The sequence below is a fragment of the Microtus oregoni genome, unplaced genomic scaffold (assembly GCF_018167655.1).
Source record: "Microtus oregoni isolate MIOR12 unplaced genomic scaffold, Mior012 000020F_ref0000438, whole genome shotgun sequence".
Lineage (NCBI taxonomy): Eukaryota > Metazoa > Chordata > Mammalia > Rodentia > Cricetidae > Microtus > Microtus oregoni.
Genome location: NW_024543079.1, coordinates 2,920,577 through 2,933,006, shown reverse-complemented (window position 1 = coordinate 2,933,006; position 12,430 = coordinate 2,920,577). Strand labels below are relative to the sequence as shown.

The 12,430-nt window shown below is 55.5% G+C and overlaps 1 protein-coding gene across 2 annotated transcripts in view; it reads right to left on the bottom strand.

Moving 5' to 3' along the window:
* Positions 1-11,148, bottom strand: part of Kcnb1 (potassium voltage-gated channel subfamily B member 1) — an 88,234-nt gene extending 77,086 nt beyond the window's left edge. Inside the window, exons 1-2 of one of the 2 annotated variants that reach the window (XM_041670929.1) lie at positions 11,084-11,148; positions 9,321-10,049 (exon numbers count right to left, since the gene is read on the bottom strand). In XM_041670929.1, the coding sequence (XP_041526863.1) occupies positions 9,321-9,887 (567 nt within the window). In that variant the 5' untranslated portion in view covers positions 9,888-10,049; positions 11,084-11,148. Of the gene's footprint in view, positions 1-9,320; positions 10,050-10,579; positions 10,597-11,083 lie in introns of those variants that run through there. The other variant, XM_041670930.1, reaches the window with a different exon arrangement.
* Positions 11,149-12,430: the final 1,282 nt, after the last annotated feature.

Sequence of the window (12,430 nt, the reverse complement as noted above, 5' to 3'; positions counted from 1 at the left end):
CCCAGGCAGAGGTAGGCTCATCTGGATGGCTACTGTACACAAGCAAAAAGAGCCAGTGCACAGATGGTCTGGGGATGCACACCTGGAATCCCAGCGCTGGGGAGGCTGAGGCAGGAGAATATCTAGCTTGAAACTTTTTGTTTTTTTAAAGTGGGATAGTCCTGGTGGCATACATCTGTGATTGCAGCACTCGGGAGGCAGAGGCAGCCAGATCTCCGAGTCTGAGGCCAGCCTGGTCTAAGAGTGAGTTCCAGTTCCAGGACAGCCAGGGTACACAGTGAGATCCTGTCTCCAAAAAAACACAAAAGTGGGAAGCTGGCACGGTGCCATGAAGATGAAGTTACATCCTTTCGCTTTGTTGGTGGGATGGAGAATGAATGATAGAGCTGGCACAGAAACAGCTTCTTAAAAACTTCACCATGAAGCTAGGGAGATGGCGCCATGAGGAAAACCACACAAGCAATGGCTAGCACCCATGTGAAAGCCGGGCATCAGGGTGCATCCATGATCCCAGTGACTGGGAAGCAGGGAGACTCCCAAAGCTCACAGGCTGGCTAGCTTTATCCAGAGACTAGGAGGACCACCACATGTGTGCTGTCACACCCAAACTCACACACGCAAGTATGTCTGTGCACACACACACACATGGGGGCAGGGCAATAATGGATCCTCTTCTGGGTACAGACTGGAAAGAACTGAAAGTCAGATTCACAGCTTTGTACCCTCATTCCCAGCGGCCAAAGGGTGAGGGCACTGAAGTGTCCATCAACAGAGGAAGCTAGAAACAGAATGTAGGCTATCCACACGAAGGAACAGTGTTCAGTCTTAAAAGGAATGAAACTGTGACAGTCTACGTGCAGATAAACCCCGAGGACATTACGCTACACAAAAGAAGTCAGGCACCAAGGACAAGCGATGTATGACTCCTGTGTATAGCTTCCTGTAAGAATCAAATTCAGAGACAAGAAGTCCAAGTGCGTTACCAGGGGTGGGGGTGGGAGCTGTCTGAATGGAGCAGTGGCTCAGTTTTGGTAACAGACATTTCTGAGGCTGGCTGCATGGCAACTGGAGTGCATCAAGAAAACGGTGCACACTAGAAAACAGTGAAGGTGGAAAACCTTCCATTATGTGGATTTTACAAATTTTAAAAATCACCTGGGGCGTATTCCCATCATGGGTCCTGGTCACCAGAGCTCCAATGACCCCAGGTTCCTGTCATTTTCCAATCCCAGCAAGGCGAGGAGCTTCTAGGGCACCCACAACCTGGAAGTCCAGAGGGTGGGACTGAATCCAGGACACACGCCAGCCTGGAGGAGATGCTCACATGACAACATTTATGTCACTAACAGAAACACATGAGAACTGGCATCTCGGACATTCATCTGTGGAGTCTGGCTCCTGCCCTTCCCCCAACTTGAAACTGGAGTGGCCTTCCTATTTATTACAAGTCCTACCTCGTCACACCTAAGTCTACCAGAGACAGCCAAAGCAAGAACGCCCACCTTGGGAGAAGAGAGGAACTCCTCTGTGTAGATTATCTTATAGATAACAGTAAATGCCATTCTTGTATCTCTGGGACCAAGTGGTCTACAAGGATGCCCTTCGGGACTCCCTAGTGGGGCAGAAGATGTTGGACACATTTCTTCGCTCCGAGCACTTCCAGTAAGAAAAGTGACTTGGGGTGGGGGGGGCATCCCCGGGACTCCTCAGTACTACTGAAGGTCGTTCCCACTGCAAAGACAGACTCAGCAGTCAGAGTGTCCTGGGTGGGCTCTGTCTAAGCTTCCTATTTGCTGGGCGGCTCTGGGCCCACCTCTCTGGACCTCAGTTTCCACAGCTGTAAGAGAAGAACAGACCAATGGGGCTGTTGGAGCCCCCTTGGTGTGTGTTTGCGTGGGGGGTACGTGTGTGCTGCAGTGTGTGTGGAGGTCAGAGGTTGACCTCGGGTGCCGTTCCACCTTGCCTGACATCAGATCTCTTTGTTATTTGCCACTATGCATGCCAGGCTGGCTGCCCACCAGCTTCTGGTAATTTTCCTGTGCCCCCATCCCATCTTGCCTTTGAAGCAGTGGGGTACAGTTGTGTGGTCTGGGCCCGGCTTTATGTAGGTTCTAATGATTTGTACGTGGGTCTTTACACTCGCACCTCACCGAGACCTCTTTCCCAGCCTTTGCCCTGGGCCAGCGCCAACAGGGACGGCCACCACTGCTGCTGCTATTCCTATTTTAACCCAAGACATGAAGGCAAAACTGAGCGTGTGCAGCCAGCCTGGGATCGTGCTGCTGAGACCACCTTGGCTAGGGGGTCTGTTGTGAGATGCCCATCTAATCCACAGCACAACCCAGGACATCCCAAGTGAGATTCCCAGTGACCAAGCTTTGGTGATTTCTTCCCGAATTGAATCTTAGGCACACGTGGTGCGAAGTGGAAGGTGACCTCCCCCCGAAAAGTGGCGAGCAAGCAAACACCCCCGGGGACTCAGGGCCTTGGTTCCACCCTGAAGAGGAGCTGAGAACCAGCCAGGAGCAAGGCAGCTGCAACCGCCATGGTTCTGCCTTTCCAACAGTCAGTGGTTGAGGGTAGCTCTTGCTGGGGTGCTGTGTCCCTGACTTTCCCGGGCCAGTGGCCAGAGAAAAAAGTTTGGAGACTTGCAGCAAGCATGTGGCATTCACTCAGAATTATGTTTTGAAAGGGGTTTATTCATTCTACAGTAAGACCTTAAACCCTCCAGGCCCCGGGGGCCCCTTACGTAGGTGAACATTGACTTCTGGGGGCAATTATGTTGTAGAACTCACATGGCTGTCACCTGAAGGAACCATGAGACACACAGTTAAGAGGGTGAGGAGCCAGGCAGCCCAACTCCACAAAGAGGTTTCCGTCCAGGCCACAGGGCTACTGAATATGGGGGGAGGGGAGTGTCACGGAGCTAGGCTTGGAGTAAGTACCTAAGCATGAGTGTTTTCCCCTACTCCCGCACTCCCTCGGCCAGCACTCTGACTTCCTAAGGGCCCTTCTTCCAATTCCCAGTCCTGTCACCCCTCCTCTGGGGTGAGGACCAGAGATCCTGGATCACAGGTGAGGCAGCAAAGACCTGGGAATGGCCCCGATCTTGGTGTGACTAGGTTAGCTAAAGGGGCATTCCGGCTTCCCCTTTCCCCAGTGAGGAGCCTTGATTCGTCAAGCGCGACGTCAGTGCTGTTCATGTATGATCATATTTCACCCTCCCACGGTCCCAAGGGGCGGGTTTATAGCCCTCTCATTTACACAGTGGGAAGCAAGGCCAGGAATGGTCCAGAGTCCACAGCCAGGAGAAGGCAGGACCCACACCCAGTTCTAGAACAGAACCTCCAGCTGGGATTCTGGGTCTCGGGGCACGCGATCCCTGTAAGTCAAACAGGCCTCCGGCATGCCACCTGGTTCAGCTGGGCAGCACAGAGCACAGGGCCCTGGGCTCCTCACACAAATCCCTCAAGCTCACGTGGGGTGCTACCCCCAGCACCACAACAGGGCATGTAGCTAGGAAGGGGGACTCTGGGGGACTACCAGTAACTGGTGTGGCCATTCGCCAAGTGCTGCCTCATACCAGGACAGATCCCATCCTGGGCCTGCATGGCAGCCTCCTCCTAATTCCCATTTCCTACACAGGACTCCCTGGAGCAAAGGGGTTCACCACAGATTAGTCCTCAGACATGATGAAAAAGAAACCCACAGGCACTGCACCCAGTCAGCGGGGGCAAAATTCTAGCCTGTCCCCAGCTAAAGGCCACTCCCCTCTTCGATATAATATAATAACATTTATCTTTCTTATGTTATGTGTGTGTGTATATGTGTAGGTGAATGAGGGGTGTGTGTGGAGGACAGAAGACAAACGAGCCATTCCTCAGTCACTCACTACTTTGTGTTTTGAAACAAGGTCTCTCACTAGGACCTGCGGCTGGCCAGTTAGGAGGGATCCTCCTGTCTACACTTCCTGGGTATTGTGGAAATTACAACCATGTGCCACTGTGCCTGACTTCTTTAGACGGGTGCTGGGATTGAACTCAGATCCTCACACTGGCAAGGCAAGCACCTCACCAACTAACCCATCTTCCAGCCCCCGGATTTTACCCTTATAATTACTTTTTTCTCTTTTTTCTTTTTGTTTTTTTTTTTCATCACAAGGTTTCTCTGTGTAACAGTACTGGCTGGCCTGGAACTCGCTCTGACGACCAGACTGGCCTTGAACTCAGATAACGGCCTGCCTCTGCCTCCCAAGTGCTGGGATTAAAGACTTGGGCCACCCATCACTCCCGGCTTTACCCTTATACTTTCTATTTTCAAACTACACTCACATCTGAAATCCCTTGACTCATTAGAATATCCCCGAGGGTGGGTGTGGCCACTGTCCCCATTGGGTAGACAAACCCACTCAGATGGTGTAACTGGTCCATCCAAGCTAGAGACGAATCTAGCTCTAGACCTTGATGTTCTTTGAATGAGTGCCCCCCCCCACCCTGTTGGCTCAAACATTCAAATGCTTGGTCCCTGGTTGGAGGAAGTATTTGGGAAGGATTAGGAGGCGTGGCCTTCTTGGAGGAGGTGTGTCACTGGAGGAGGGACTGGAGGTTTCCAAAGCTCAGGCCAAGCCTAGTCTGCCCACAGATCTCAGCTATGCCTGTCTGCTGTCACGCTCCCTGCTACGATGGTCACGGCCTAACCTTCTGAAGCTGTAAACAAACCCCAAATTAAATGCTTTCTTTTAAAATTAGCTACAGCAATTAAGACACAACTCTACCATTTCCACTCCTTTAACACATGGTTACCAATCCTTTTAGCCTAGGCTTAGGTGAAGCAAGTCACTCCAGGGAGTCTTTCTTCTACTGGGAAAATCTTGTTTTCACTTGTCAAACACATGCCCTGAACCATCTGAAAACCCCAACCACTTGCTTTCCCAGATTCCCTTACCCTAAAATATAAGTATACGACCAATGGCTAACACCGTCAAAACCATCTGCTAGGGGACTCCTGGGAGAGGCTGTCCTCAAAGGAAAACACAATTGAGCAGATTGTGGAGCACAGGAGGAAATACTCCTCTTTGCAGGGTAGACACCACCATGCCTACATTTGAGGGTTGGGACCTGATGGTCACCTTTTGACATGAGGCATCACGCATAAGTTCCAAGTCCTTTTCAGGGTCTAGAGAAGCAGAGAGATGGACAGAATCTTGAATCCTGGCGCAGTGGAGGACCTCACTTGCCACCAGGCCCTATGACCAGAGTTCAAATCCCAGTACCCACATGGTAGTAGGAGAGAACCAACGCTCACCGCCCACAGTGGTTCCCTCCACAACAATACTACACAGGCACACACAAAATAAATAAAAAGTAAATAAATGTAACTAAGTACACATAGTTCAAAACAACAACATTTAAAACCAGCAAGGTGGCTCAGCAGGTAAGGACCCTTTGCACCAAGCCTGAGTCATATGGTGGAAGAAGAGAACTGACACCCCCCGCCCCCCACCAGCAACTGGCCTCCATACATGCTCTCACACACATACAAAGCAGCAAATAAATGTAATTAAACACACACACACATACATGCACATGCCCACACACAATCTAGAATCCTGGCAGGATTACCAAACCATCAACTCAACCCAAACCTCTGCTGTCCCAGAATAACAAGAAACAATGTGCTGTGATGCATCTTCCTTCTTACTGAAGCTGCTTTGAGTTTTCTGCTTTGTCACTTACAACCCCGAGAAGCCCTAGTGGGCACCCCACTGCCCAGGAAGGCTGCAGAAGCAATGTCTGGATCACACCAGCTAGAGAGACCACTGATCTGTGCCCAGTGCAATAAACACTCTGGCAATTTGGAAGCTGTCTTGGAGCTTTAATCCAGAGACTCTGGCCTCACACATTAGCTCGCCTCACACCCCACTGAGAAGCCTGAGACTGTTCCAGGAGAGCAGAGCCTCAGAGGAGGCCATGCCAGTGCTGCCTCCCTGACAGGGCTGACCCTAGCTCCCAAACATTCCCCGATGGAACATCCGGGTCCCTTACTTGGCAGCCCATCAATTATTCACCGCATCTCTCAGTCTCCCCAGGACGCTATCAGGAGGAAAGTGATTGCTGCCCACCCTGCCCAGAGAAAGGACACAGCAACTCAGCACGGATAACAACAGCGCCCTCCTACTAGTGCTAAGCACTAAGCTAAGTTGTCACAAACACAACTTCACTGTAAAGTGGCCTTCAATCTTCATCTCAGTGATGGGAGGCAGGGAAGTGGGGGGTGTGAACAGCTTCAGGCCAGAGAGCAGCGAGGACTCAGCTGGTCCTACAGCCCGGGTCGGTCGGTCCTTTCTCCGGACTATGGGAGAGGTGTCCATTTCTGTACCTCACAGACACCTTGAAATGATCCCACATTTGACCCTCAGCCTGTGTGTTTTCTGAGGGCCCTCCCCTCCCCCAAGCCTCGTTGTGCTGACAGGCTTGGCTTTGGAGCTTGTCAGATGGAGCGGGCCAGGTGCAGATGATGAGATGGTGGAAACTGAGCCACAGGAAGGCTGTGAGAAAGAAGTGACCGACAGGACCCAGGACCCTGAGATAGTCAGTGCCTGACTGCTTGTTTGATATATCCACCCATCCATCCACCCAGCCATCAATCCACCTCTCCATTTATCAATCTATCCATCCACCAATCTATAAATCCATCCACCCATCCATCATCTACCCACCCACTCACATACCCATCCATCTGCTCACCATCCACCTGTCCACCAGTCCACACATCCATCTACCTATCTACCCACCAATCCATCCATTATCCACTCATCCACCCAGCCGTTCGTCCACCTAGCCACTCATTCCATACACCCATCCATACATCCACCAATTCATTGATTCATCCGCCCACCAATCCATCCATCCATCCATCCATCCATCCATCCACACACACCCTGAAGCTCTCTGAACCAGGCACCGTGATGCGTGCTGGGAACGCAGCAGTGTATATGATACATCCTTATGGGTGTAAAACAGAAATATGTGGACCAAATACCATTTCAAATAGTATTTAAAGCTCACACAGGAAAGATACTGCATGAGTACGGGGAGGCGACAGGAGTCAGGGAGGTCTCCTGGGGAAAACAGTGGGGTAGGGACCATAGCAAACGCGGACGTGGAGAGAAGGGGCCCATGGAACGATCACGGCAATGTCAGCAGCCAGAAAAGTAAGCGCGAAAGGTCCTGGGGCAGAACAGACCATAAGGAAGTCAGCAGGACTGGGACCACACGAACCAGAAGAGAACAGGGAGGTGAGCCCAAAGAGCTCAAAGGGCCAGAATTTAGACCTCAGGCGCATGGTGGCACAGGGATTTCATGCTGAATGTGACAGAAACCTCCGTGGGTTACAAGAGATGAATAATGCAATCTGACTTGCACCTTGGGCTGCTGGGGAAAGGACTGTGGGAAGCAAAGTGAGAGAAGGCTCCAGGGAGGCATTTGTGGCCCCCAGTCACCACAGAAAGAACAGGGTGTTCCAAATGTCACTAGGGGGTACGTTTCTGGCTACTTCTAGACATTCTAGGCTACTTTGTGACCTTAGGCAAATTACTTCACCTCTCTGAGCCTTGTATTTGTTAGGTATTGGATGCGTGGCTATCAGAGTTTCCATACTGACAGCCAGTGAACCTTCTCGTTTCAGCTCTGGCTGCAGAAACTGCCAGAGTGTGAGCTGACAGCCCAGCCTGGGATCACAGTGAGGTCGTGATGCTGTCCGGGTGAGCCGACCAAGCGGTGAAAGAGGAGAGACCGCTCATTCCCACACACAGCCTCTTGCGAGACTTCCGCCTGTGCCCTGCAGCCAGAAGCCAGTTCAAACACGGCCCTTTGCCTGTTTCTTCTTGGGGAGCGCAAATCCCCACTTCCTGTCCCTGGATCTAGAGTCTTAAGGACGGAGTAGGTGAGGAAGGAGGGGCCTGCCTGGGACCTCACTGGGCTGAGCAGTGGGGGAACCTGTGTCAGGCCTAGAAATAGCAAAATAAGTCTGTTGATCCTAAGCAGGCTAAGGCTCCCAGCTTAGAGGGAGGCTTTCTGGACACGGAAACTGGGGGAGGATTATGGTCAGAATCTTCTAGGAGGCGGACCAGGCCCAGGAGCCTCCTCAGAGCCCAGTGGGGAGAGAAAATGACTGTGGGTGCTTCCTCTCATCCCAGCAGACAGCCCTTCCTGTGTCTACTGCAGCCTTCTTGAGCAAGTCAGTTCTCTGCAAATAACCCCAGAGTTCCTTCAGAGAAGGGATCAGTGAGGGGCCGGCCAGCTGGGCCACCAAGACTCCACACTGAGAGGCCAGGCTGGCCAAGAGCCAGGCCTTGCTACTAAACTATGGTTGGCCGAACAGACAATCTCAGTTGCTTGCCTCTGGTCGTCTTTCCTGGGCTCTGCTCTCAGAGACATTCTAGTCTCTTTCCGAACTTGATCTCTCTGGATTCTCACACATCGCTTTTCTGGGCCCCTTCCCAACCTCCCTTGCAGCCCTGAACACACTGCGCTGTCATTTACTCCTGGCACCCAACACGCAGGCCACGTGAAGCAGCCCTCACCCTCCAGACACTCCCTGGTGCCAGCCTGACTCAGAGGAATCGCACCTGCCCCGCTCCTCACCCCAAGCCCCTCCTGGCCCCCCAAGGCTTCCACTTTGCCCCACAGCCCACCCTGACTGATCTCATTCACTCCTGCCTCATTCTCTAGGCTTCTACTCTGCTTTGATTCGGGAATCCACATCCTCCTCCACCAGCCACCGAAACTGCACCACACTTCAAGTCCATAAACAAGGAACCAGGAAGGGCTGCTCACACACAGTCTGAGCCTTTGGGCAGGCCTGTCCTTGCCACTAGCCTTCCCCTGTCTTCTGTAATCTCTTAAAATACCCACGGGTGCCTCAGCCTCCACCAAGCATGCCTGTGGGCTGCATTTATACCCTTCCTTGGTGGCGGAGTGGGGTTATAGTACGGCTGAATACCACAGCAGCAGGGCTGGCTGCTCTGGCCTGGATTTAGGGCCTACAGGGCAGGACACCAGACTGTACTGAGCAAAGCCAGCCTGTTCTCACTGCAGTTGTAGCATTTTAGAGTCTTACAAACCCATCTCCATCCAACAAAGTGGGGGTAGACAGCACTGAATCATCCAAGGGGGGGTGTCTTATGACACATGGGAAGGGTACAAGAGCGGTGGCCCTTGGAGAACTTGCTTGGAGTCCCTGCCTTTTACTAGTTCTCATCGTGAGGAGCCGGGAGCCGCGGCATAGGCCTCCAGGAGGGAAGCAGATCCCAGACTCACCTTGGCGGCCACCGATGAATTGGGCTTCTCCAGCAGGTCCCAGAGTTTCTTCCTCTTCTCGGCGCAGCACGTGTTGTCGAACTCCTCGCCCTCCCGCTCCCGCAGAGTCTCAGCCTCGCGCTTCAGCTCCTCGTTCATCTGCTCCTTCTTCTGGTGGTAGCGGGCCTGACAGCAGGACTCCAGGTAGATCTCATCGATGCCCCAGTAGTCCAGCTCCTGGCTGAAGCTCAGCGCGCACATCTCCTCCATCATGTGTAGGCGGCCCGTGCGGTAGAAATTGAGAATGGAGGTAAAGGCGCCTGGGTGGCGGTCGAAGAAGTACTCATTGTCCTCAAGGCTGTAGTCGTCGCACACCTGGAGCAGCGAGTCGTGCGTGTTGCAGTCCCGGAGCTTGCCCAGCCGCGTGCGGGGCAGGCGGTCCAGAGTGCGCCACAGCACCTCGTGCGCCAGTCCCCCGACGTTGAGGCGCACCCGGCGTGAGCACGCCTTGCTGCGTACGATCTCCATGGGCTCGGGCGGCAGCGAGCTGGTGGAGCGCGAGCCATGCTTCGTCATGCCCGCCGGCATCGCTGGTCCGGCCGTCCCCGCCCCCCCTGCCCCCCAGGCCGCTGTCACTCGACGGCAAGGCCCGCTGCCGCGGGGGCGGGGGGCGGGGAGCGCTGCGGGCCGCTGCGGTGCAAGGGTACTAGGGCGGGCGTCACGGCTGCCGTCTCACCTCCATCCCGACGGCTGCGAGGCGGAAAGCGAAAGCGGACGCAGGTCAGCGAACACCCTGCGAGGATCCTCCCCCAGGGTCCCCACCGGCCTTGACCTTCCCGAGGCTTAAGCGGCTCAGGGGGGGTGGGGGTGGGGGTGGGGGACTGATGGCCGCTGTCCCTCCCGCCGGTGCTGAAGTCAGCCCCACCCCTGGACGGAAGGAGGGGTGGCTCTCCCGGTGGGAGAGGCCCCCAGGAGGCGCCCAGGAAGCCCCACCCCCGCCCTGGCGCAATCCGGCCGCCCGGGGCGCTGTCCGCCCCGTCGAGTGCTGAAACTCCCTGCTCTGCAGGTCTTGGGATGTAATGCCCAACCTGGCCCCGCAATGGGGAGGCAGGAAGAGGCAGGGAGAACTTTCTTTCTCTTTTTAGTGAGTTCTCATCTCCTCCCACCCAAGATAGTCAGGATTTGGGGTGGGAGCATAACGATGGCATTGGACTTGCTTTTTCTAAATCTTAAAAGATTTTGGGTCGAGTGGGGATTGTGGAGTCTAAACAGATGCCCACCTGTCGGAGGTCACCAGGCAACCCTGACCTGGGGCGACCCCACTCCTCACAACATCAGGACCTGAGGTCGCTCCCGAGACTAGGTGAGGGTCGAAGGAACCAAGCCAGCGGGGTCTGCACCTCCCTATGTGCCCCCCACCTTAGCGCAGGAGGGTGCGGAGTCCTCCGGATCCGCCTGCTCGATGCTCCCCTCCCGCCCCCCTCCCCCTTCTTTCTCCTCCTCCCCCTCCTCCCGTTCCTCCTCCTCCTCCTCCTCCTCCTCCTCCTCGCTCCTCCCGGCTATGGCTTTTTATAACTCCGGGTTCTGCGCCTTTGCCCGGGCTCGGGAGGGAAGGGGTGGGGGAGGTGGGAGGCGGAGAAACCAGCGGAATCTTCTGGCCTTTCGGAGCGTGCCCTCCTCCCGCCACGCACCGGTGATTTCGGGGGTTCCCGGGGCCCACAGCACGCCGGGCGCAACCCGCCCCCCGCCCCGGGGTGGGCCCGCGCCGCCCCCGCCACACTCACCCCCAGGGCGGCCGCCTCCCGGGGCCGCGCCGCGCGCATCTCGCCGGCCGCCCGCGCCCCCGCCCGCGGCAGCGGCGGTCCCGGGGCCGGGCTGGGCCTACCCCGGCCGGGCGGGCGGGCGGGCGGCACCGGCACCGGTGCTGCGGGGCGCGGGCGGGGCGCTCTGCGGGGCGCGGAGACTGCGCGGCCCGGGCGATCGGCGGCGCCTCCGCCTCCACCTCGGGCTCCGGCTCGGCTCGGCGGCGGCCGCGGCTGCCTGCGCGAGATCAACAAGTCGGGCTGAGCTTCGGCTCTGCGCTCGCTGCGATTCTGTCCCGCACTTCGGAGCGCGGCGAGTGGCACCGAGGCGGGACGGCGCCACCTGCGGGTCGGAAGCGCGCGCGGCTTAACCCCTCCGTGCCCGGCCCTGGCCCAGGCCCAGGCCGCGGGGCCCACCCGGGAGGGCTGTCTGCGTCCGGCCACCACGAGGCTGAACGCCTACTGCATGCAGGCTCTGCACGTAGATACACCTGCGAAGGCAACAAGCCTCCGGGTCGCGGGGCTGCCGGGAGAGCGACTGTAAACAGAAGTAGGGGACTATGTCAGACAGGCAAGATGCTGGGAGGATGGGAGAGCTGGAGAAGGCAGGTGGCAATTTTAAATAGCCCTTGCCTCGATTCCATTCCAGATTCTAAAATCAAATTCTAGGTTCTAGAGGAAGGTGGACAGTCTACCTACTAACAAATAAATCTGCAAATCGAGTGGGCAGGTGGGTGGTTGCTGCTGAGGAGAGACGTAAGGCCAAGGCAGCCAAGACTCAGAGCTTGCATGGTCCCATCAGTCGCTCACCCATTCATGCTAGCTAGGACGGCTGCTTCTGTGGAGCTAAGCGTTATACTGAACCAAGGGATGCACTGCCCCCCGCCTCACTCTGCAGTGGGGCGTGCAGACTATATCAGGCCATCTCCAGTGCTGTGGGATGGCAAGGTTTGCATGCAGAAGGGTCCAGGCTTCCCTCCAATCGGCCACACTTAGGCTCTGCCTGGTCTTTGCTGGTTTGTTCTCTCGCATCCATATCAGTGGTGTGGTATGAGGGTGGCAGAGATGCAGAAGAGAGAAAACCTTGTCCCTGAGGGGGAGAGGGGGCAGAGATGCAGCAAAGAGCCTTGTCCCGGAGTGGGGAAATCTTAATGAGACTTAGTGCCCTGAGATAAGTCCCTTCCCCTCTCCACTCTTGGTCTCATTGCCTTTGCATCACACAGAGCTGTTTGGAAAGATCTGTCTCATCAGTTCCCTCATCATGACGCAGCCTAAGCTGCTTCTGCCTTCTCTCCCTGTGACCTCTGCTCTGAGCTCCCCGTCCCTTCT